The sequence below is a fragment of the Cuculus canorus genome, chromosome 12 (assembly GCF_017976375.1).
Source record: "Cuculus canorus isolate bCucCan1 chromosome 12, bCucCan1.pri, whole genome shotgun sequence".
Classification (NCBI taxonomy): Eukaryota; Metazoa; Chordata; class Aves; order Cuculiformes; family Cuculidae; genus Cuculus; species Cuculus canorus.
In genome coordinates, this window is record NC_071412.1 from 14,919,489 (window position 1) to 14,944,736 (window position 25,248).

Consider the following 25,248-nt stretch of genomic DNA (forward strand, 5'->3'; position numbering starts at 1 on the left):
TTTACATTTTTGGGCAGTCTTGATCAAGGATTTAAAGCCAGATATAAAAAATAATTTCAAAATTGCAACTAGTTGTTTTAAATTACAAAAGCTGAGGGAAGTGGGGCACTGTGGCTCAAAGGATTTATGGTCAAACTGCTGGAAAAGCCTGGCATAGCTGAACATTCTCTCTTTGCCCAGAGTACAGAACTGTAGCTGTACCTTCACCTTACAGCTGTGAATTAGGAAACCTCATTATCACAAGTACAGGAGTGGCTGTGGAGGATGTACTGCCTTGTCCTCAGCATCTTGTCATGAGGCAGTGCCTAAAATACCTCTGTGCCTCTGCTGAGGAGCTGAAGTCCCGTGCTGAAGCTGAGAGTTTGGCCTCTCCATTGTTCACTTCCTCAGAACAGGCAGGTAGATGGGCATAAAGGTGGTGTCCAGTCAGAGCACTGGTCATTACGGGTTATGATGCTGCTTGTGGAATGGCACGGGTTCTGCTCCAGCTCAGCAGCTCACAACCAATCCATGTGTTGCCTTACAGAGAAACGTGGCTTCTCTCAGATCTGTTCCATCAAGTCCGAGGTGATGGCTGGAAGAGACTACTGGAGGGCTCTAGGCCAACCTTGTGCTCCATCCAGGACTGTTGCCAACACCAGATCAGGTCAGCTGGGCTTTGGTCCAGATCAAGCTTAAAGAAAAGAGAACAGTGATCCTACCCACCTCCTCCCCAGATAAGCCGTTCCATGGCTGCTTTCTGTTCCTAGTGGAAAAGTTTTCCTATCTTAATCTCCCAGGCTGTATTTTTGGCCCCTTGTTATGGTGGGTTTCTCGAGGCTGTCTCTCTGCAGCGAGGACACTGCTCCTCCCGGCTGTTTGCAGAGTCAAGTCAGAAACTGAGCACCATCCAAGCTTGAGCAGTGGTGACTGCAGGGTGGGGGAGTCCTTCACCCGCAGCTGCTCCGCGATGGAGAACAGGATGCCATGGATGTGTCCCTGTGGTTGTTGTCCTTCCTGGGACTGCACCGAGAGGACTCTGGGCCAGGAGATGCCCAGCAAAGCAGCCGTTTCTGCTGAAGGCAGGTATGGTCAGAGGCTGCACCGGGGCAAAAATACACCCACGCTGGTGTTCGGCTGGCCTGGGAGAGGGCAACCCCAAACGGCATCGCAAAGCCAAGGCACACTGCGACTGAACGTGGTGAACTCCTAACGTTCCTCCTAGGGTTTCGCTGAAATTCAGGGGGTTTTGGTTGTTTTTCCTGACACAGGTTTAACGAGAATAGTTTTTCCACTCAGTTTTCCAACAATGTGGTAATAAAAGAGTCTCATCCAGGTTTTGCGCTGGGGTTGGCAGAACTCGAGTGCAATGCAGTAAATCAGCTCTGAGCCGAGTTCTGCTCACTGCCACCTGAATGTATCATGGATTTCAGTATCAGAATCTCCTCATCTGCACTGAAAACGGGAAGCTGAAGTGAAAGCTGGGTTCGATAAATGAAAAATCTCAAAAGAAAAAGAAAAGAGGAATTAATATTCCATGATTTCAGCTCAGGCAGGAGCTGGGTAACAAGCAGCTTGTCTGTATCAGCAGGGATTTCCTGGGGCCTTAAGCAGCCTGATCTCGTGGGACGTGTCCCTGCCCATGGCATGGGGGTTGGAACTCGATGATCTTTAAGTCCCTTCCAACCCTAACTATTCTATGATTCTATGATACCGCTCAGCCTTCAGCAAGCCTGCAGCCTGGCTGGTACAGCAACACCTTCTGTGCAGGTCACAACAAGGAATGCCCCACCAGCAACTGGTTGCTCTGAAACTGGGAGAGCTGGGAGTCTCTAGTTTTATCCTTGAGATGTGTGGGACTGGATTGAGGTTTCAGCCCTGCCTCTATGCTTTCTCCTGGCCAACAGGAGGTGGTTCTCCTCCCCAGGTGGTGCAGGAAGCTCCCCTGCACCAGGCAGCTGGAAGGGGCTGGCTCCGGAGGGAGGGACTCTCGGGCCTGCTTCCTACCACACCATCCTCCTGGTTCTTCTGATCATACCACGCTTGCTTGTCCCATCTATGCATGCTCCACGCTTTCAAAGACTTGTCCTCATCACCGTCTCCACCAAGAGTTGTGACTCTCTCCAGGAGCTATTTCCTACAACAAAAATTCCCTCCTCCAATTTTTAGCTGGAGAAGTGCATTCCCCAATTGGTAATTCCTGAGACAAGGCATCACCTATGCCTTATCCCTATGTTATGGGATTCAGCTGCTGCTACCTTGTAAAAAGGCAGCAAAGAACTTGATTTTAACTTGTATCGTTTTATTAAATATAAATAAACCATCCCACGTAGATCATGTGTAATGATAGCACACGTATAAAGAACTGGTTTTATAAATTATTCAAGTGCATTATGTTCTTCACAGCATTCAATTAATTTACTCTGCGCTTTTGCCGTTTATCACCATTGTACAACAAATACTTAGAAAAAATTCTTGAGCTACCGAGAAGCAAACATGGAAAACTGTTCCCTACTTGGAAGAATTCTTGACTACAGCTCCCTGTGCCAGAGAAAAAGAAGGAAAGAACGGGAGGAGATGGCAAAGTCATGGCAAGGCCTGGCAGCTGGTATGTACCATTCTGTTTGGAAGAGGTGGCCCTGGCAGATGTGGTTCCCAAAATGCTTCCCTGCGAAAGGAACATTTCCTCTTAAAAATATGTATTTCACTGCATTGGAGCTACTGCTCAGTCTTTGTATGAGAAATGCTTTTTACTCTACAAACAAGGCTTCAATTCTATTTCTTCAGAGCAGAAAATGCTGCCTTTTTTGCCCAGGCAATGATTTACAGCATTCCAAGAAGCCTGTTATTTTAGCTTTGCTTAATCTAAAAAGGCAATGACTGTCAGGAACCACTGAGAAAGTGCTTTCAAAATTTAAAGCTGTCAAATAATTTATGGAAAGCCGCTGTCTCCAGCCTCACCAAATTTATTGACACAAAAAAGCAGACATTGGAAAAGTTAATTTCAAAATTTCTAAATGAGATTGCTTAACTTAGTGTGGTTTCAGATTGGTAAGGAAATGCTCTTGGGGAAAACACATGCCATTTCCTCGGGAACGTCAGACAAGCACCAGAGAGGGCCTGATTCTTCAGCAGGGCACCTGCCGTCCGCGTCTTCCCTCTGACCTGCTGGCTGTATCTGACAAAGCAAAGGTGATAAGATGCATTTACTCATCCTCCTTGCTCTCCCTCAGCAGCCTCTGCCTTCTTTTTTTCCTAGTGCCTCGCGTTTTTATGCTCTCCCATGAGTCCGTGACCGTGTGCCTGTGCAGAAGGGGACAATAAACCTAAGGACTAAACCTAAGGACACAGGACTGTTTTCTGACCCCAGATACCACGAGGCAGCAACATGAGACTGGCTCTGTGGTGCCTTCTAACGAACACACGAGCATCGGTTTGCAATCTAACACCAGGTGACAGCGTGGGGTTTTGAAATCACAGCTTTTCTCTGGGTATTTAGGACAGAATTCACCAGCAGAAGGTCTAAGCATTCTTGGAAGCCAAGGACTGCAGAAGGGGCAGGGAATTTCACCCCGGAAGAGCAGCAAAAACCTGCTTTGAATTTAATCTTAAATGTAGTTTCTGATGGAAACCCAGGGAGCATGGCACCACCTGACTCGCCAGGGACAATTCAAAGCCTGTGGGCCATTTTTAATAGCTTTGGCATTCAGCAGGATTAACCTTGTAGCCTTGGCACAGCATCCCTAACAGGGTACAATTCAGCAACTTTCTCTTCATGGCTCATATAAATCTGGTTTGTTTTAAATGGTAAAGTCAGCTATAAAGCTACATAAAAACATCAAATAGGCCTACATCGAAAACATGGAGCTTGGAATTAAGTAGTCATTTAACAACCACCCGCCATATGTGGAAAGATAACTGGTAGTAAATTTGTTTATTTAAACTCCAAAGAGGAAACAATAAAAATGTTAATTTGAAAAATGTAAACTCATTATTATTTCCTCTAAGTGCGTGCACTGCCTTCCAAAATTCTCTGAGAGGAAATAAAATTGCCAACCATATCCTGGGCTGCATCAAAAGAAGCACGGCCAGCACAGTGAGGGAGGGGTTTCTGACCCTCTGCTCCACTCTCATGAGACCCCTCCTGGAGTCTTGAAACTCCCAACATAGGAAGGCTGTGAAACTGCTGGAACAGGTCCAGAGGAGGCCACAGAGATGACGCGAGGGCTGGAGCACCTCTGCTATGAGGACAGGCTGAAAGAGTTGGGGTTGTTCAGCCTGGAGAAGAGAAGGCTCTGGGGCGACCTTAGAGCAGCTTCCAGTACAGAAAGAGGCTCCAGGAAAGCTGGGGAGGGACTTTTTACAAGGGCATGGAGTGATAGGAAGAGGGGGAATGGGTTTATATCGGTAGGGAAAGATTTACACTAGACATTAGGAAGAAACTTTTCACTATGAGGCTAGTGAGGCCCTGGCCCAAGTTGCCCAGAGAAGTGGTGGCTGCCCCATCCCTGGAGGTGTTCAAGGCCAGGTTGGATGGGGCTTGGAGTAACCTGATCCAGTAGGAGGTGTCCCTGCTCATGGCAGGGGGGTTGTACTGATGGACGGTAAGGACCCTTCTGACCCAAACCATTCTGTGATTCCAAATGAAGAGTCAGACAAAATCACTCTACCCATTAGGTGTTGTGGAATGCGTTACTTACTACAATGATGTGGAGAATCCCTTAACCAAAGAAAGCATCTACCGCTAAATGGGGCTTTTCACAACAAATGCTCATTGCTGGAGAAGATCTGCTCTTTTAGGCTTACTCTGTCGCTTACAGCTACAGAAGAACTTAGTTTTCTTCATCAGAAGAGAGGCCTTCAATTTCATCTCTGTCTCCACCAATTGCCATCCAGAACGCTTTGGCCACCTAACAATGGAGATAAAACAGACGGGAAAGAGGAAAAAATATCCCTTCTAATGACTGAAGACTTGGCATTTACCACCCAAAGACAGAAACGAAGCAGCACCCAAATCTAGCAACCATGTTCCCAGGCACAATGCCAATTCTCTCGGAAGTTAAGAAATTTCAGCACCATAGAGGCAACAATTTAGAACTCATGGGAGGTGAGCGTGATACAAAACTTGTGCTAATTGAGGCATGATTAAATTTTCCTTCCGATCAAGGCTCTTCCATTGATTTCAGTGGAAGCTGGCTTGCACCCTGAGTGACTGCAGAGCTTTCAGAAATTTTGGGAGAGGAAAAGCCTTTCCTGGTGTTTCAGAACTCCAGGTTTGTTATTCAGTTCTTGGGAGATACCAGGACTGGTATCTTCGCAGGACTGTGCAATTCGTCCTTTCTACCCTTAATATAGGAACCCTACAAGAGCAGTAACTGTGGCTTAGAAAGGAAAATCCCATTTCTGATGATTTCAACGCTAATTTCAAACTCTCACCTTTTCGGCGTGTAGTTTTCTTTGCTCATGAGGTAACATTGCAGCTTTATCTGTGGAAAAGAACGTGACAAGTTGTCAACCTCAGGAGTGAGCAGGGAGGGAAATGCCTATTACAGCTGTTTTAGGAGACTACTAAGAAACTAGTTTAAGATCATTAAAAAGGAATCTCATTTAGGAAGGGCAATTGCATTTCCCAAACACCAGAAAGCCAACGCTTCTGAGCACAGCGGATTTCATCTCAAGCACTTGAAGCTTTAAACTGCAAGACTGGCACGCAGTTGTGGGACTGAAAATAAAGGTTTGTTTATAGAATGAACTGTGTAGCATTAGTTCAGGGTGGACAAAATCAATATGATCGCATTCAGCTGAGTGACTTCTACCTCTTTCAAAAGCACTATCAAGATGAAGCGCAAATAAATGGAAAGATCAGCTACTTGTAAAAAACCTCAGATGGGAGAAGAGGAATTTTTACAATCTTCCCATCTCACATGCTGGCTTTCATGCCTTAGAGTGATTACAATAGGTGATAAAACTCCATATGTCTCTCCTGGGTACATCACCTTTCATTTTTTTCAGCTTTGAAAACAGCCTTTCGAAGTTCTCCAGGTCACCATCTCTTGTGGTCAGGCTGGCCAACTCTTGAATGTCCATATCTAACATGGGATCTGGAAGAAACACATAGAGATTGGGGTAAGGTAAATTATTCTGTTTGTCAGCAGGCATGAAAGCCTTTCTGGTAAAAACAGTATTTTAACATCTGCAAATTCTGTTTGTCCCCTCCAAGCGAGGGAAAGAAACATTTAATTTACTCGTTGTTCATACAGACAACTCATGGTACTGTTACAGTGGTAATTAATTTTGGTGCTTAACATTGCCAGAGTGGTTTTCAGTTCATTCAATATTTAAGGTGTCTTGCTTAATATAAAATGATCTGTCTAGGAACAGGCACAGAGTAAATTAAAGAGTAATGAGACGATACTTGGACCACAATTAACAACACCCAACGTTTAGAAGATCTCCTCATACGGCCTGTAAGAAAGTCCCATCTCCTGGAACAGTGTAATTACTTAGGGACCTGTAGCTTAAAACTCCTGGAGCTCCTAGGACGGTCCTAAGCAGAATGTGCCTCAATTACCTCCAGCTGGTTCTAAATGTAATGGGTTTTTATCTGAGAGAAGACCTCATCGCTCTCTACACCTGCCTAAAAGGAGGTTGTAGCGAGGTGGGGGCTGGTCTCTTCACTGTGGTACCTCATGACAGGACAAGGGGAAATGGCCTCAAGATGGGCCAGGGCAGGTTTAGGTTGGACATCAGGAGGAATTTTTCTACTGAAAGGGTTGTTAAGCATTGTAAGAGGCTGCCCAGGGAGGTGGTTTCAAAAGATGAGTACATGCTGTACTTGGGGTGGTGGTGGACTTAGCAGGGCTGGATCAATGGTTGGACTCAATGATCTTAAAGGTCTTTTCTAACCGAAACCATTCTCTGATCCACAGCTGTAAAGATTCAAGCTTTACTCCTACAGAGATGTTTCTAGAGATACATAATACACAAAATCAGCTCTGAATGTTCCCAGCTTGCAGTACTGCCCGGGCTCTGTCCTATCCAAACCTGGGTCCATTTTTTCAAGCACACCTGAAGTCCAAGCCCTTAGTCTCTACTGGCTTTGACAAGCACATTTATGCCACACTTTTCAATGAGAAGAAGCCAGTGGCTTTCTGGGACCATCCCAGCCAGGGCTGCCTGCTCCACCATATCTGCCTGACAGGAAAAAGCTTACCTGCAATGCTGTCGATCTGCAGGGCGGTCGTGCTAGCTCCATCATCTCTGTTGTCTACATGGGATTCTCCTCTGCCTGCTGCTGATGGATTGGACTGTTAGGAAACAAACAGATATCTCTAGAGTATCCAGTAACGCATCTGAAAAGCATCATCAAAAAATCAGGTGCTTCCTGTTTTGACTTCAAAAACATCAACTCTTTATCTTAAACCCTTCCTGCAAAACCTGCACCACATGTATTATGAAAAGCTACTTTTGCAACAGTATAAATAGGTACTACGTGAAGGTTTTCTATGATCAGTCTGCTTTGTTTTCTAAATAACTCATATCAAGTGACAGGGGTTTTTTGGCACAAAATACTGCTCTTGGATATGAAGGAAAAACAACCTCTTGAGTGGAGCATTAAATAATGTTTCCTTGGCTCCTGTGGGTTGTCTGGGGTAAAACATTTACACAGTGTAGAAGTCGATACTGAGCACACCATTGGACATCTCCAGGTAAAATGATGAGTTCTGAGGCAACAGCCTGAAAAACAGCCATGAGGAGACAGCTCACAGGAACGACTGCCCCAGGAGGGCTTGTAAGAAAAACGCAGATAGCTTTTCAGAGTTCAGAAATATTGCCTTTAAAATATATTCCAACAGGCTGTGAAGCATCCCTTGAGGAAGGAGGAAAACAAAAGAAAGCCACCGCCACCATCCCCCAAAGTGTGACAACAGGAAAGAGCAACACGAGAAACAGTATGAGCAAAGAGCAAGAAATAGGAATTACTGTTTACTTCTGTGTCTTGGTTCTCTTCTGAGCCAACGATACAGTTGGCACCTGCTAACGTACCGAGGCGACCGAAGCCCTGGGTCCTGTCTGAAAACAAACCAGCTGTTAGTTTGACAGAAGATGCAATGTTATTACAAACAGGTGGAACTGATGGGATAGCGGGAAGTGTCCCTGCCTATGGCAGGAGGTCAGAACTGGATGATCTTGAAGGTCCCTTCCAACCCAAACCATTTCATGATTCTGTGATACACAGCACCCTGTAAAACTGTGTCAGTGCACTTCAAAATGTACTTTAAGCAGAATTTTTTCATATTCTCTTGATCTTTTTCAACTATATTAACAATATTTACCGTTAACTATTACCAGCAGGGAACAGATCTGTAAGCCATGAGATGAGAACTCTTTTTTCTCCATATCTGAAGTCATTGCTCTGTTAGGATTTGGTCTGGCAAATATCTGCTGATTCCAAACAAGGCAGTTGTCAAAAACACAGAAGCAGCATTTGCTGTTACTGGGTCTCAGCGGACCAGGTTTCACCGTCCGTGGGAAATAGCACTGTGTTTGTGGTTAAATACAGGAAATACAACAAGGGCTTTTACCTACACACACATTGTCTAAAGAGGTTGAGCACTACAGTAATGGCAAAGTTAACTATAAAATATCTAATTCAGAATTCATGGAAGGACCCAGCCATCAAATCCAATTTTTCTTCACCCTGCCAGGTGCTTTGGGCTTTCCACAGCTGCTGTTCTCCTGTGCATTGCAATGGTAATTTAAAATCCAAACTAAAAAAGTTAATTTCAATTTAAAACTAAGCAATACTCTAAAATAACAGCTGCAGTGTTTTTAAATTAAGCTAACTGTAATTTTAAAGCTTTATTTTTCTAAATAAAAATGTATGCAGAACAGGTTATGTTATGGGTTGGGTCCTTCTAAGCCATGTTTTGTGCTGGCCTTGCATGGAGTGGTAAATATTTGCAGTGACGCAAGGGAAGCAGAAGATTTGTCTGGAAATCTCAGGATTTTATTCAACTAAAAAAGAAATATTGTGAAGTTATTGTACTACAAATAGCCAGGAAACAATGATTTGTGCCAGAAAAATAGATTAAGATTACTTTTTTAAAGAAATGTGTTTTAAATTACCATTACACTAATGACTAAGATCTAGACTCAGATGTTGAGATGATGTCATTTTTATACACTGTCCAAATTTACTTTCCATTTATACAAATATTCATTTTGAAGGGTTGAATGTGTAACTAAAATTGTCAGCTCTCTAGAAAACGTCGACATGTCTCCATTAGAGGATTACTAAGACCTCCTTTCCTGTTTAACAATCTCCACTGTGCACTTCAGCTGAGCTGTGCCCTCTTCCCATCCCCTTTCATGCTCCCCCCACCCCAGCAGGTATTTTTTTCAACCAGCTCCATTTTATACAGCTTTACTGCTTTAACAGATCACTCGCCAAAGGTCTGGGAAGAAGTGAATCAGTCTTGCTGAGTGAATCGCCTTAAAACTGTTCAGTTGCAAGACGTGAAAGCCCGTGAAGTCCGCCAGCTAAATTAACAGGCAGTTGAGCGATAAAAGATCAGGACTCACAAGCCAAAACAAAATAGCTTCTCCTTAGCAGCCTGAGCAAAGAGCTGTCTTTTGGGAAACTGTGAAGATCAACACTTAGCCAATCTCTGAGTCATCTGAAGCTAGATTGGACATCGCAGTCCAGGACGTACTGGAAAGAGAACATTCTCACCCTGGCAGAGGGATGGATGAAGTGATCTAATCATGTACCTCTTTCCTATCTGTTAAAGAGAGTTCATCCCGTACAGAAAAATGGCAGTAGCTCCATCCCACCACCGCATATACATACCCTCAGGCAGCCTAACCACAAACTGTTGTCCCAGCTAGAAAAACCTGGAATCTACAGCAGGGACCTCCAAAAAGCATCTATTTGTTTCTGCATCTGTGTTTAGGGAGGTGGCAGACTTAACGCTTGCTTGCAGGCACGCCCTTAAAAAAGCCTTCCTATAAACTCTTTTTATTGGATGTAAAAGTTGTTTCAGCTCCCGGGTGCAATTCAGAAAGTGGATGATGCCTTATGCAGCATTCTTACAGCATCGAACCCCAAAATTATCTCACTCCACTTATCCTAACAGCTGGTGGCTCCATCATGATGAATTCTAGATAGTTTTACAGGTGTCACTCATCAAGATTCATAGGTGCTTATTTCATACCAAAATGTTTTTCACTCTCCTTATCTACTATTGCTCCACAGTCTGTCTGTCTGTAGTTGACACGCGGTAACCCCCATTTCCATACAAAATTGGATGTAAAAAATCAAAACTCAGAGTTTGTTTAAATAACCAAGTTTAAATAGTTTACATAGAACCAAGCTTGTTCTTCGTACAGAAAGACAGGCTGATTACTGGCCCCACCCTAGGTAACCAGCTTCAGCTGGGATCACTGAACACATATTTAAGCAGGAAAGCAGCCAAGTTGTCCCTTTCAGAGAAGAGTGAAGTTGTTTTTCTTCTTGATATCTAGACCAACTAGCTCTGCTCTTGAAGGGCCACCTATAGATAGCAGAGGTGCACTACTTTAAAGGCTCAGCTTGACAGGGTGCTGGGCCATCTCATTTAAATCATACATCATCTAAAAAGGTTACACCAGATGATCTTTGTGGTCCTTTCCAACCTGGTGCTCTGTGAGACTATGTTAGCTGAAAAGCCACTTACACTCTTCTGCTCAAAGGGAAGAAAACCACCTTGTTCTCAAACTGAAGAGAGGTCTGAGGCAACAACGTCATACCAACTACAAAACAGAACTGTCCTCTGGAGACTCTCAGGTGAGTCTGCTTGGTTTTCTTTCACAATTCTGCTTTATTTACTCACAAAGCATTTTACACAATGTAAAAATGTTTATAATTCAGTTGCTTTATATTTAATACCTCTTTTATGAATTGGTGTGAGAATGATAGTGTTTACCAGTTAGAAGAAATCAAAAGGTCCAGAATTTTATTAACAGGTGTGTGAAAAAGCTACTTTACAACTTGGGAAGAACTGTGTTTGGGTTAAAGATAAAACCTTTTAAATAAATTGGGTTTAATGCTCATACTTGAAAAAAGTCACTCCTGCTCTGTAAACTGAAATTCTCTTGCAAACGGAAAGCTGAAGTAAGGCAGTGCTGTAACATTAGCTTTTTGGATGGCTACACTTAACAGTGCATTTACTATTACACCAGTATCTCACGCTTATGAAAAATCTTCATGTGAAGTATGACCGAACAGTTTCTAAATGGCCAGCAGTTACAAGTAATTCAGTAGAAAAGCTGAGGTTTGATTTACACACAGTCAGTTTCCAGGATCAGGAGGAAGCTGAAAACAAAAGATATGTTACAGGTTGTAAAAAGTTTTATTTTAAGGAGAATGAGCTCAACAATTTCCCTTTGAAGGCACAGGCAGGCTGCCACAGCTTCCAAATATAGCTCACTTCCTGAGGGGTTTGTAGAAATGTGTATCAACCCTGTGCAGTTTCTGTACTGTGAGAACCTGGATTTTCAAGGAGCCTGACCTTTACAGAATGCACTAATGATGTACAGGAATTTCCCTCGTGAACTGAACATGTGACTAAGTTCTGCTCTTCTGTAATGTGGCATCTGTGAAATGCAGGAAATGTGGTGTTAAGAAAACTGTTTCAGCACTAGTGACTTAACTTTACACCATCTCAAATGGCTACCTGTTTATCTATAGTGGTTATGTTAAGTTAGAACCAAGCCTAAGCTTGTTCTGATGTGGTATAAGAAACACTCAAAACTCACTGTTTTTTAACCTTAAAAACAGTGTTGAAAAGAATATTGGTTTAGCAGTTCTCATCCTAGTTCTACTGAGTCCTAATAACCATCCTGCAGTCATAGGAGCCAGCAGAAGCTTCTCGGCACTTGAAATCATTACACAGTTAAAAGACTTGGGAAGGAAAAAGCAGCAATGGTGGAAAACTGTACAACAGGGAGACACTGGAAGGTTGCTGTTAGGATGAGACTGTGAAAGAAAGAATGTAGGGCCAAGCACTCCACGAGAGTTTAATCTTCCTACATTTCCTGCAACAGCTTGTGTTATCATCAAGGTCATTAAAGGATTTCAAGTAAATTGGAACTATCTACATGTGCAATAACTCTGGGCAAGCCACAGCATTTCCTTTCCTAATGAGTCTAATACTAATGAGATTTTTTTCTAAGACTCAAGTTCCACCTGATAATCAGAAATTATCTGGATTCGGTTGGGGATTGTACTGCTTTCAAACTTCTGAGGTTTCCATGGACTCATGTGGGGTTTTCTGTAGGGAAGACAGTCCTTGCAATGCACTCGGTACGCCCTTAATAGAGAGATCACTTCTTTGCTCAATCTCATCTCCATGCTTGCTATTCTCATCCCTCTCTCAAAAATTGTTTTTCAAAAGCCTATAACAAATGCAGAATTTAACACTTACTACTTCTATGCTAAACCATGTATCAGATTTTAGACCAAGCTGATAGTGACTACCTATTTGCTGCTAGATTTGGTGGAACAAGCATTCATTTATCATTGAAATTTGAAGAGTCGGTGGAATATTGAATTCAGGATAGTGATAGGGAGCAAGTTTAAAGTACAGTTGGAACTGGAACAAATGCTGAAACAGGAATAAATCTTGCCCATCACCTGTGTGATTCTCTGTGCATCAAGGTGCACTGAAAGCAATACCTGAAACACTACTATTGCATGTAGAAGGTTGAAGAGCACTTCAGTTCTCTCTACTGCAGTGGCAGGAGCACTGTAGCTGCTCAGTTTAAACTTTGGCTAAAAGTACTACACCCACGAGGCCTTGCGTCCTCCAGAATCTATATGAGGCACCCGGGTTACATACCGCTCTTCATGACTACGTTGGACCACACGTTGGCATTCAATGCTTGTACAATTCGTTTCACTCCGGTGGACTCTGGAAAATCATCTAAACCAAAAGACAAAGACATTTCACTCCTAACAATTGAACCAAAACCCATTACATGTCCAAAAGTAAGCAGGTGTATGTCTGAATGCTTGTCCTACCTTACCACAATCAATTTCAGTAACTATTTTTGTTAGGAAACACACATCTTACCTTTGCTTCTTGAGAGGCCAAACAAATCTGAATTAATGCCTCACTTCTTGGCCTAGGCTTCCAGGTATTATGAACTGTGAGCGCTCAGCCTTTCGTAGAGAGATCTGAATTCTGTGTGGGGTTTTGTTAAATATTTAGCACAGGGCCTACATTGTTAATTACCATAAGTAAATTTAGATGTAATACACAAGCTTTAAGTTGCTGTTAAAAGCAAGGCAACTTTTACCCCAAGATCTTTCAGAATGCTGTATGGAATAAAACAGATGTTAGAATTACTTTTATTTCCTTTAGAAAGTAAAGAACTTCAGGCAACCACTTAAAAAAGGTGTCATGCTTGTTAAAAACGAAAATTATCATTGCGAAGCTATCTCCACAACATCTAACTTCAAATGTGCCAGTAATCCTGTGAATCACAGTCCCTTGAAATACTAGGGAAAGCATTGTTTGGACTTCAACTTATTTACTGAACAGATCTGACACCACTTTGTATCAAGTCAGGTTTCCCATTTCCTCAGTTTTTTCAGCTTCCCATGTTTGTGCAGGTCTCACAAAGCAACAGGGGAAATAAAAAAAATAACCCTTTTGGATATAAACCATAACTGCTTAAGCATCAAACTCTTCTAGGATGACTCGGGGACAGGTGCAGTAATTGAAACTGCCTTTAAAAATTGATTTAAAGCTTTCTGTGACCCCTCAGATCAAATATTTTGCCCTCCATGACACTGTTGCTTGGTTTTGTATCAGAGTCATTATCACAAGTCTCAGTTTAGAGTTCTTGTCCTTACTGCACAAACAACTGACTGTGTAGTCATAGCAAGAGCTCCAATTCAGTCGTGATGAGCTGCCAGAAAGTCATAATTTTTGAACAGTTACTGGCTCAGTATGTTTACTGCATCCATTGTAACTTTTGTAACTCTTACAGCATGTTTACAGGGTAAATATTTCAATGGAACATGTTTCCTGCTATGTGTGAGTCACAGTAAGGCAACTACCACATTAAAAATCTAAGAAAGAACAAATACCTTAATACTCCAAAAGTTAACATCCTGAGTTGTTATTATTCCCATCATTTATATTCTTTAACTGTTAGATAACTTGCTTCTTACAACAATTATTCAACAGAAAAATAACTGGACTTTATATTACTAGTATTTCCTTTTAAAGCACGTCATAAGAAAACTCAGTCTATGGGATACCCACATCTGATTTCTCTGGTTTATATAAATCGGAAGCACGTGTATCCCTCCCTCCCTAACCAAGTGCCCAAAAGAAAATCACCTTTGAAGTCATGGCAGGGGGAGAAGGGCTTTCTTAGCTACTCTGGATACAATTTTCCCTGCCTTTAAATAGGGGGAATGGGTGGGACTTGAACTCCAGCTTAGGACTTTATACTGAATTATTTTTGGTGACAGCTATGTACTTGGTGAATGTGAAACAGAGCAAATGTTAGTGATTAATTCCACTCGAGCCTGGAAACAGAGCCACTTATCTCATTTTGGCTCTATAGAGGTAAGACGTAAACACTTTTTTTTGAATCACTGAAACGAGGAGATAAGGCTGTCAGGAAGTGCACAGTCACTTTTCAAGAGTGGAACATCACACATCACACTTCTGACTTTGCTTGATGGGTTTTTTCAAGTTATAAACACGCAGTAAGCCAGTGATTTTGAAACTAGTTTATTTCCTGTGTAACAGTGCATGCTATTCTAAAATGTTTTTAACAATCTCTCCTTTTCAGCCTATCACATCACCATCTGAATAACGTCTGTCCTCTTCTATTTTAAAGTCTTTTCTAAAAAGACAAAGTTCTCTCACCCCTGTGCATCTCTGGTTCTTGGTTTAGATTCATTTCCACAATGGAATATAAATACTTCAAACCAATCTCTACAGTCCTAGGATTTGTGCCAGAAAAAGGAGTAGATATTATTTTCATGTAGGTGCTTCCTAAACAGCAGCTGTATTTGGGAGGAGACAAATGGAATTTCTAAGAGGAAATAACCTCTCCTTGCTCCTAACCCTTTATAGCTCAGACTAAGCCTCACCAACTGTAAGCATTCCATGCTGTAATCGTGTAGCAAATAGTTATGTCCCTGGCAATTGTTTAGAGATATTTTGGTGTGTTGTTTCATTCTAAAAACTAAAACAGAAGTAGCAGTCCTACCATCTTCATCAGGCAGTTCCTCAGGGTTAAGTTCGACCAGTTCAAAGCCATGCTTGATGCACCATTCTTGAGCTTTCTGTCTGTTAACACCTAAAGTGGGGAAAGAAAAATGCGTACTAAACATATACATCTCAGACTAATATTAGCAGTTGAATCTTCAGCCACACTTTGTTCCCTCAAAGTTGTTTGCTTATTCTGGATTGTATGGAGGAAAAGTGTACAGTAGCTGGTGCGGGTCAATTCACTTTGAATTTGGTTCCAAAACCTCCAGAGTTACACTCCTCCTTTGAAATATTTTTTTCCCAAACACCATAAAATCGAATGGCTTTGCAGTATGTACTCAAAGGGAAGTAGAAGTGAAGTGCCACAGAGAATGAAGACTTGTATCAACTCTAGATTTGACTCTGAATTAAGTCACAAGGACTTATCTGCACCTTACAGCTTGCTGTTCTATTGTAAATATTAATCTAGAACCAAAACAGACATGTATTTAATGGCCAAACGGTCAAAGATGAATATACTTTCCACCACAGCTAGGCAACCAACAGTCACCCTTGTTCTTCGCCAGAGGCTCATGAATATCCAACAACATGAATGCTTTTCCAGCTACCTTGCAGCGTGTGCTGGTATACCAGGAACAGGATACACAGAGCTCAGTTAAAGCAAGCTTGTAAAAACCTGATTCAGTTTTAACCAGAATTAGCTTAAGATGCTTCTGTCCCTGGTTGTGAGAATAACCTGGCTCTTCTCACTAACTCTTAAGCCGAGACTCACACAGATATCTTAAGAAACAATTATGTTGATTTAACTTCAAAACAAATTATTAGGCAAGGTCAGTAACTTTAAGTCAGTTTGGAACTTCTTTGGGTTTCGTACCAGTTTCAGACACTCTGTTACAAACCAGGATCATGACTTCTGGTAACCACTCTTCGGTCAGGGGCAGCCATTCTGAGACACTATCAAGTCCATATTCCTAAAGAGGGAGGAAAAAAAGGTTCTTTGGAATACATCCTCAAACACTTTAGTTTTAAAACTAATTTTAAATCATTAACAGTATTAGAATACAAAACAATGAAGTAAGGAAATGTGTTAGGCTGTGCATCCAGTATGTTTATGAAACTTGTGTTCCCATTGGAGAAGCTGACATACACAAGTTCCTTCTGATTCTTGAGTTCCCTTACAGATTATTTAATCCTAGTGCCTTGGACCCATTCATGGTTAATATCAATTACGCAATCCTAGTGTAGATTAGCAAAGATTTTTTTTTTACTTAAGGCTAATCGTGAGTATTTCATCTTAATGTGCAGCTACTCCATTTTTCCATTCTAAAGTGGATGTTATAGGGGCTGGTGAACTACTCCCACTGCTCCAGTTTATTTGGAGACAGCCCTGAGATGTCTGGGCTAAAGGTATTTTTGCAGAATGTGTGCTATGCACCCTTTCCCATCTGTGCTGAACAACAGTTCCTTATTTAGAATACTTTTTTGTCTCAGAATCTTTCTGGCTCTTACTAAACCACTGCTTTTGCCATAGTAGAAATGACTTCAGGAAAATGAAAGCAGTGAACCTTAGTTTAGCTCCCTCATTCTTGGCTGTCCTAAGGCAGCCTCTCTGAACAAGCACCAGCTAGGAGTAAAGTTGGAGGTGATGGGATGGAGGAGGATTTGCCTAAATTTTAGTAGTGTGTTTGCATTCTGAAAACCTCTCTTCCAGCTGGAGTATAATAGTAAAAGGGAAGGAAACTGCTTCTATTGTTAGCAGGCATAGTCTAACATTTATTTACTAAGAGTAGAACAGCCTAAAAGGAATTGGTGGCATTAGATGAAGAGAATATAATTTGGTGTTATCAATGTGATAAAGCAACTATATCATACAAATAAAGTAAAGCAGAAGTCTTACTATTGTGCTGTCGAAGTACACAACAAATGCTTGCACAGATTCAGCAATGTCTTCAGTAACAAGAAATGTGTTTGGTACTACACAGAGGTGAATATCTGCAGAGTAGTACTTATTATCTATTGTCCAGGGGTAAAAAGTTACTTTTCCAGTTGTAATTGCACCCACAGTAATGTCATCTTTTCCTGTGATACCTGTGTAAAAGAAAACGAACAACACAGGTGATAAAACTGAAAGTAATTTGTCATATAATCTTAGTACAATGCCAATACAGAGCCATCTTTCCTCACTATAATGAAACAGGATCTATTTTGGATATCAAAAAATTCAAACTTACTGTTATTCTGCCCCAGAGTTTCTTATTTAGTTTTTATGGTACAGAAGCTCTTTAGAAAGCAAGCCTTTTTTTCCTGGAAATGCCTTGTAAAGTGTTAGCCTCAAAATCTGTACCTGTAAACAGGATGTATGGAGAGGACACCTAGACTTTATTACAGTGAAACAAACCTTGTGTGTTCATTCAAATATAAAGAACTGTTTGACTGTGACTGAAACCTGAAGGTAACTAATGAGAAAATAAACCAAGTCACTACAATTCAGTTGCAATTCTCATTAAATTCCATGTAGGAGTTAAACAACTAAAATCCAGGGCAGTACTTTGATAATGTTATGTTGAACAGTGCCCACCGTGTGCTGTTAGCAACCTTCACAGAACGCTTATAGCATGACAGCCACCTGGTGGAGCTGAATTATAGTTAGTGGCACAGCATCCCATCCATGCCTCGCTGGAAAGGGCAGCATCGCTGGTTAAAGCTGGGCAAATGTATGGATGCTTTAAAACACAGGTTAATTATACATTAAATTGACTAAGTCATCTAGAATGTCCTTGGGTGTCAGAAGAGTTAAAAAGAAGTAAAATAAATATATGGGATTTTAGAGATCTTAAGGGTGTTTTAAAGACAGCGTCTGGAGATGCCCGAGCAGGCTGTACCCGGAATGGTCTGGACATCAATTTGAAATTATCTGTTACTTATCAATAAAAAGGCAGGAAAATCCTTCTACCAGGGTTGCCATAGAAAGGTTCAATGATTTCCACAACTAAATGCTAAGTCTAAACTCGGGGGGGAGAATGGTGCACAAGACAGCACATAGAAAAGCTCTGAACCACAGTATCCATTTAGGAAAGCCAAAGCCCAGGGAGAATTAAATCTGGCCAAGGATTTCAAGGACCACAGGAAAAGCGTTTATAGGTATGTCGGTGATAAAAGAAAGACCAGGGTTAATGATTTAAATAGATATTGGGGCCCATGAAAGTAGCTTTCACTCTGCTTGGATATAACCCGATTTAATTCCAGCAACTGGGAGAAGAAACAGGTTAGGCAAACAATGCCACTGTGCATCTAAAACACAGGGATGCCTTTTCTTTCCAGAATTATCAGTTGCCTAGCTTTTAAAATGCAGACATAATCTTAATTTTCTGCCCTGGAAACCAGATGTTTTGTTTGGAGTTTTTGACTGCTACATAAAATAGGCTATACATTTCTTTGCTAGTGTTTTGACAGTTAAAAACAATCACTAAACAAAAATCAGGTCTAAGCTAACAGCCTTGCAAGTCAATGCTACAAGAAACTGAGAATAAAGGAACCCATAGAAATGATAGAAACCTAGAAAACTGGCAGAAAGCCTTAGAAAGCCAAAGGAAGTCGGCTCAAAAGTCAGTCGGTGAAGGTAGCTGTCCTAGCAAGAACAGAAAAGGGAAATAAGACTTTCAAAAGCTGATACGAAAGCACCTTCACATTTCTTGGTAAGTAATTTTTTTCCTTATGCACGACTTCATGTACAAATTTAGTCCTTAAAGCCTGCCAGAAGAATGAGGACACATCTCATTTCTGATTACATGCTTCTATTCCTGGATTTTAAGCAGTTGTCTTTCACCCCACTGTGCTTCTCATTACCCATCATCTATCCAAAGAGATTTTGCCAATCCCCTGTGAAATTTCTCTCCCAGTAAAAATTGACGATGTCCAGGAACACTCTGAAAGGGTTCAGACATAGCAAATCTCAGCCTGTGTGTATGGTTGTAACAAATGACTGCAAAACAGCCTGATTACTCACGGCAGGAAAATAAATGCCATTTGGGTATCTTGTGAACAGTTCTCTTTGCTTCCACAGAAGTCACTTAGACCAATCAGGTTTTGGCCTTTAGCGTAAAGAAGCAGAAATTGCAAAAGTATACACTGCAACTCCAACTGAGTCCTCAAGGATATATTCCACATTGGAACTAGCCTTAACGATTACATTTGCCACCTATGGATTCAAGGAATTTCTTTGCAAGACAGCCTGTATTTTAATCAAAAAAAAAAAAAAACACCAAAAAAAACAAAACCAAAAAAAACAACAACAAAAAAAGCACATTCATCCAGAACAGTTTAATCTCTACTTTAGAGATTAAATAGAATAAACCCCATTAAGTCTTATTTGGTTATAGAATAAATTTCTACAAATTAATATGGCAGACGGAGGGAGCTTGTCAAGCTTCTCTCTAGGGAGTCACTCATTTTTAATTTCGAACTCCTCAGTCACTGAAAGTGCCAGTGGTTTGCCAGTCAAAGAGCCTGGAAAACCAACTGAGTCACTCTTTGACCACAGCAGCAGACAGGGCCACTGGGCTGACTTAATTAGCTGGCCTCTTTGTAGAGGAGAATGGCTCATTTGGAGGACAGGAATGCAAACAGACTCCAAATGCATCACCATGAGACAGTGCTAAAAAACACATATGGAGAAGTTCATGCCATGAAAGAATGCTGCTTAGTGTCACTTCAAATCATGATTTAGAGTTCAAGGTCTTCTAAGAAATACCGCAAATCCGAATGTGGGACACTTATTTCAGTAAAATTACTTTTACAGTCTTTCCAATAACTGCTAAATACTAATTAAGACATGATGTATTTCAGTGTCCCACACTGGTGTATAAAAGCACCGTGGAGCAAGAGAAGCATCCTCACCAATAGTGAATTATTGGTGGCTAAGGACTGACCAGACCACCTCTAAGCCACCTCTGGTATCACCCTCCGGTCTCTGCCTCCTCTGTGCACTCACTCTGTAGGCTCCAATTCTGCTGTACTAACACCCACCAATGGTAAGATCACCATGATTGCGGGGCAGGACAGCTCTCTTCCTCCAGTTAATCCCAGTTCATGACTCGCTTTGTCTGTTTTCCATCAGAAAACCATACAAGAACATAACAGCACTGACACATGAGATAGTTACTGCACTGAGCCAGGGATCAGGTAGGGACTGATATCTTATAGGTCAAAAACCTTTGAATCTGTCCAGAGGAAGAAGTTTTTTTACTTCTAGGCAGTCAGTAACTTATGGTTTTGAGGAAATTAATTGGTTGTCTACTTTCTTTATTCACAAGTATCTATAATTGTTAATAAATTAAACATAATTCTGACCAGAAGTGGTGGAAATTAACTTCTAGATATCCAATTACATACATCTTTGCTCATTTAAATTTGTAGACTTTTAATTCCATGAGCTTACACACAGAAAAGGCAAATTACACAGTGGTTCAGAAGACAAGGAAGAGAACACTGCAAAACTGCAACACCCAACATCCATGCCCCCTCTGTATTTAGAGGCTTAGTAAGGATTCTGTAAGCACAGGGTAGCAAATACTTTTTCAAAAGAAGAACTGGAGGCCAGAAATAACTTTTCAGAGACTAGCTGAACAATAATCAAAGAACCAGATGCAGATCTCTTGTCTTTTGCTGTAGCATTTGCTGTTCTCTACACCTGATTGATATTTAAGCATTTCTACTATATCCTGTAATAGCAATATTTTTTATTACAACTCCTCTTTGCAACTTTCCAAAGGCAATAAGATACCGATCACTCTTCCTAGTGTTTTTCAGATTGCATACATGTTGTAAGAACATAATTCTGGTTCCTACAATGTCCTGTGTGGTCCAAAGTCCTCCCAGTTGGTAGGTACACCAAGTAGTTCTGGGCCTTGAGAGCCACCTGGTGGAATAGACCATAAAAATACTCCTGTGAATGACACAAGGAGTGAAGACAACTCAGAAACAAGGATTCAATTTAGATATTTTGCTATGGGGGAGGAGCAGAGAGGTAAACCATCAAAACAAGGGAGAGAACCAAAACAGAAGGTATTTTTGTTGGCCAGTATTTTTAAAAACTAAACTAATCTTATGTGCTGTTTTAATTTCTGATAAATACATCTGAAAGAAGAGCCAATCCTATTTAGGCCTTTTAAATAGCTTTGTTTTGCCACAGCACCTGATGAAATAAAGCATTTGGGATATCCCACAGGAACTCAAAAGATAAAAATACCGCAAGTGTGTCAATACTCTCCTCATCCTCAAGCCTTTTTGTACTTAGCAGGATGAGAACACTTGAAAAAGCCTTGTAATTAGCCAGGGAAGTTGTGCAGCACGAGAAACTTGTTCTCACACACCTCCTAAGAGTGAATACTCTAAGCAGCTTCCTTCTGCTTATATAACAGGCTTTCCTAGAAAAAGCACATAAAAATCCAGCACCACAAGCAGCGATGATACTGCTAAGGGCTTTATTTCATATTTGTTGTGGACTCAAACCCCAGCTGCTGTATGGATCCTACCAACCAACACCATACTTCACATCTTATTTAACCGCACATGTTGTATCTCAAAACCTGTGTTGTCCAAGAGGTGCCTTGTTCTCAGCACTGAGATAAATCATTATTGCATAAAGGCTCTAGCCTGCTGCAATGCTTTCAGATTGTAAACACGCAAGTTCTGAGAATTGCACCCTCATTTTGTCTCAACCCACCAAACCCCTCCAGCCCAGACAACAGTAGTCAGTCACAACTGCCCTCTCCTTGAATGTTTTATAATGTTTGTTCTGCTTATGCTCCTGGATTGATATAACTTTCCTTGCACAAAGCAGGAACTTAAAATCCTCATGGTGTTTAACTTTGTAAATGATCATGTTTCTTTCAGAGATTTTAATGGTTGAATATGAGCCAGCAGCTGCCCAAGTGGACAAGAAGGCCAATGGCATCTTGGCTTGGATCAGTCCTGGTACGGCCATCAGGAGCAGGGAAGCGACTGGGCCCCTGTACTCAACACTGGTGATGCTGTACCTTGAATCTTGCGTTCAATTTTGCTCCCCTCACTACAAGAAAGACATCGAGGGGCTTGAGCACGTCCAGAGACAGGGAACAGGGCTGGGGAACAAGCCTTATGAGGAGCGTCTGAGCCTTATCAGGCTGCCTGAAAGGGGGTTGTAGCGACGTGGGTGCTGGACTCTCCTCCCAAGTGACAGGCAACAGGATGAGAGGGAACGGCCTCAAGTTGCACCAGGGGGGTGTCAGACTGGATACGAGAGAACGCTACTCCACTGGGAGGGCTCTGAGGCACTGGCAGAAGCTGCCCAAGGAGGGGGTGGAGTCCCCATCCCTCTAAGTGTTTAAAAGCCGGGCAGCTGAGGCGCTCTGGTTCAGGAGCGCCCAGGTACGGCTGCTCTGCCGCTCCTCTGGAGGCGCTCCAGCCCCTCAAGGCTCTTGTAGCGAGGGGCCCAAAACCGAACCCGGGATCCGAGGGGCGGCCGGGCCTCGGGCCACGATCGCTGTGTCAGGCCACGGCGCCGCTGCTGGCTCGCATTCAGCCGCTGTCGACCGGCCCCCCGGGGCCTTCTGCGCCAGGTCCCTTCCGCCCCAGGCCGCTGTGCCCGGGCAGGGCTGACAGAGGCCCCGGCCGCCACCACTCACGTCTGACGAGCTCCTCGCCCGCGCACCCGGCGCCGCAGCTGGTGACGAGCGCCAGCGGGCCCTCCGCCGCCATGGCGCGCGCCGCTTCCGGCCCCGCCGCTACCACCCGCCTAGGCGGGGGGAGGAGAGGAGGCGGATGGGCCCGCCCATTCGTGTGGAGGGGAGGAGCGGAACGCACCTTCCTCCTCTCACCCCCATCGCGGGGAGGCGGGTGGTGCGGCCCGCGCAGCGCGTGGCCGTTGTCAGGGGCGACCTCGCAGCCGCCATGGCCGCGGCCGGGAGGGAGGCGGCGGCGGCGGCCCTAGGGCAGGTGGGTCCGGGCCCCGCTGCTGAGGGGGCTCGGCGGAGCCTGGGCTCTGGGAGAGGCTTGAAAGTGGGACGGGGAAGATCTACATCAGACATTAGGAAGAAAGGCTGCATCTAAAGGTTGCCCAGAGCAGTGGTGACTGTCCCCTCCCTGAAGGTGTTCAAGGCCAGGTTGGATGGGGCTTGGAGCAACCTGGTCCAATGGAAGGTGTCCCTGCCCATGGCAGGGAGTTGGAACTGGATGGGCTTTGAGGTCCCTTCCAAACCAAACCGATTCGAGAACAGGCTGAGAGAGTTGGGGTGATTCAGCGTGGAGAAGAGAAGGCTCTGAGGAGACCTTATAGCAACCTTCGTGTACCTGAAGGCACTACAAGAAAGCTGGGGAGGGACTGTTTACAAAGGCTTGTAGGGATAGGATGAAGGGCAATGGCTATAAACTGGACAGGAGCAGATTTACACTAGACATAAGGAAGAATTTCTTCATTATGAGAGTGGTGGCGCACTGGCACAGGTTTCTCAGGGAAGTTGTGGCTGCCCCATCCCTGGAGATGTTCAAGGCCAGGCTGGATGGGCAGTCTGATCTAGTGGGAGGTGTCCCTGCCCCTGGCGGGGGGGTGAAACTGGATAATCTTTAAGGTCCCTTCCAACCCAAACTGTTTTATGTTTTCTGTGATTCCATGTTTCTCGTGGGGTACTGAGAGAAACTCAGCCTTAAGCAATTTGGGAAATGCTAGGTAAATATCAGGGGCTAATGTGATTGCCTCTGCTTCTGCCTCCCAGCCCCTCACTAACGCTTCTAATGTCTCTGTGGAGTGAAGTGATCTGTGCCAAGAGAGATGCTTGAAACATGAGGAAAGGTCATTCTTCAGTAAAGTTCTTCTGTCCTGGAGTTCACCGCCATTGCTTTGCGAGATTTGTTTTAAAATTGACTCTCTTCCAGGTTTTCTACAGTCAGTGGCTCTCACGGAATTATTTTAGATAGAATCATTGGAACATTGGATGGGCATTGAGGTCCCTTCCATCCCAAACCATTCTGTGATTCTATGATCTTCAACTCAATCAGGCTGCTCAGAGCCCCATCTAACCTGACCTTGAATGTTTCCAGGGGTGGGGCATCTACCACCTCTCTGGGCAACCTGTGCCAGTGTTTAACCATTCTCAGCATCAAAAAATTTCTTCCTAATATCTAGTCTAAGCTCTGTTTGAAACGTGTGGAAAGATCATTCTGCCGCGAAGTTCCTCAGTCCTTGGTATTTATTGACATTGCTTTGAGAGATTCGTTTAAAGATTGACTCTTTTCAGGTTTTCTACCACCATAGAATCCTTTAGATTGGAGAAGACCTTTAAGATCATTGAGTCCAACTGTAAATGGCTTTAAAGTCATTGGCTTTGTGTTTTCTTATTTGTAAAAAGTACAGAAATATGGGAAGTCACATGTATTTCTTTCCTGTATTTAGGAATTATTTAATTTGGAGTCAGTCCTTCTGCACAATCCCACAGGTTTTGGCTGTGGATGTGATTTTTTTCATAACTTGCTTCTTAGGTTCAAGAAGACCTTCACAAACTTAAAAGTAAATTGAAAAATATCATCTTGAAAGGAAATGTAGAAACGGTGGATGTTAGTGATCTGGGAGCAGCAAGTGAAAGAACCGAACCTGGGCTGAGAGTAAGTAAAATGGAGCAGATCCAGAAGACGATTTGGTTTTTGAGATCTCCATCAATAGTTCACTCTGAGTTCATGGGGTCCTGTATTTATCATCCCATACAATCACTTTCTGATTAACAAATGGTAGAATTCACCAGTAATTACAGTTCAGAACTATGGCTTTCTTCTTTAGGGTGTCAGATTAATTTATCTTGTTAGCCAAAATCTGATAATTTTCCAACAGAAGCACAAAGCCTACCAAATTTTCAGTCCAGTGAGGATCTGAATTGTTGAATTAACTGAGTTAAATAAATTTAACATCCCTCATACCTTTGTAATAGCTTAAACATTGTTTTTCCCCTCTAACAGAAACATG

At 42.7% G+C, this 25,248-nt stretch overlaps 1 protein-coding gene across 5 annotated transcripts; it reads right to left on the minus strand.

The window, feature by feature from the left end:
• Positions 1-15: 15 nt before the first annotated feature.
• On the minus strand, positions 16-23,047 carry AAGAB (alpha and gamma adaptin binding protein). 5 transcript variants are annotated; one of them, XM_054077266.1, is made up of 11 exons: positions 22,922-23,047; positions 17,155-17,345; positions 16,132-16,228; positions 15,256-15,345; positions 12,861-12,944; positions 7,970-8,052; positions 7,193-7,286; positions 5,976-6,080; positions 5,416-5,465; positions 4,798-4,889; positions 16-3,157 (listed from the first exon to the last, which is right to left on the minus strand). In XM_054077266.1, exons 1-10 carry the CDS (start codon positions 22,992-22,994, stop codon positions 4,812-4,814), a joined length of 945 nt encoding a protein of 314 aa, XP_053933241.1. In that variant the 5' UTR covers positions 22,995-23,047; the 3' UTR covers positions 16-3,157; positions 4,798-4,811. The 5 variants fall into 5 exon arrangements, with proteins under 5 accessions (XP_053933241.1, XP_053933242.1, XP_053933239.1 ...); XM_054077267.1 differs by having other exon boundaries at positions 16-2,647; positions 4,786-4,889; XM_054077264.1 differs by having other exon boundaries at positions 16-3,282; positions 4,786-4,889.
• Positions 23,048-25,248: the final 2,201 nt, after the last annotated feature.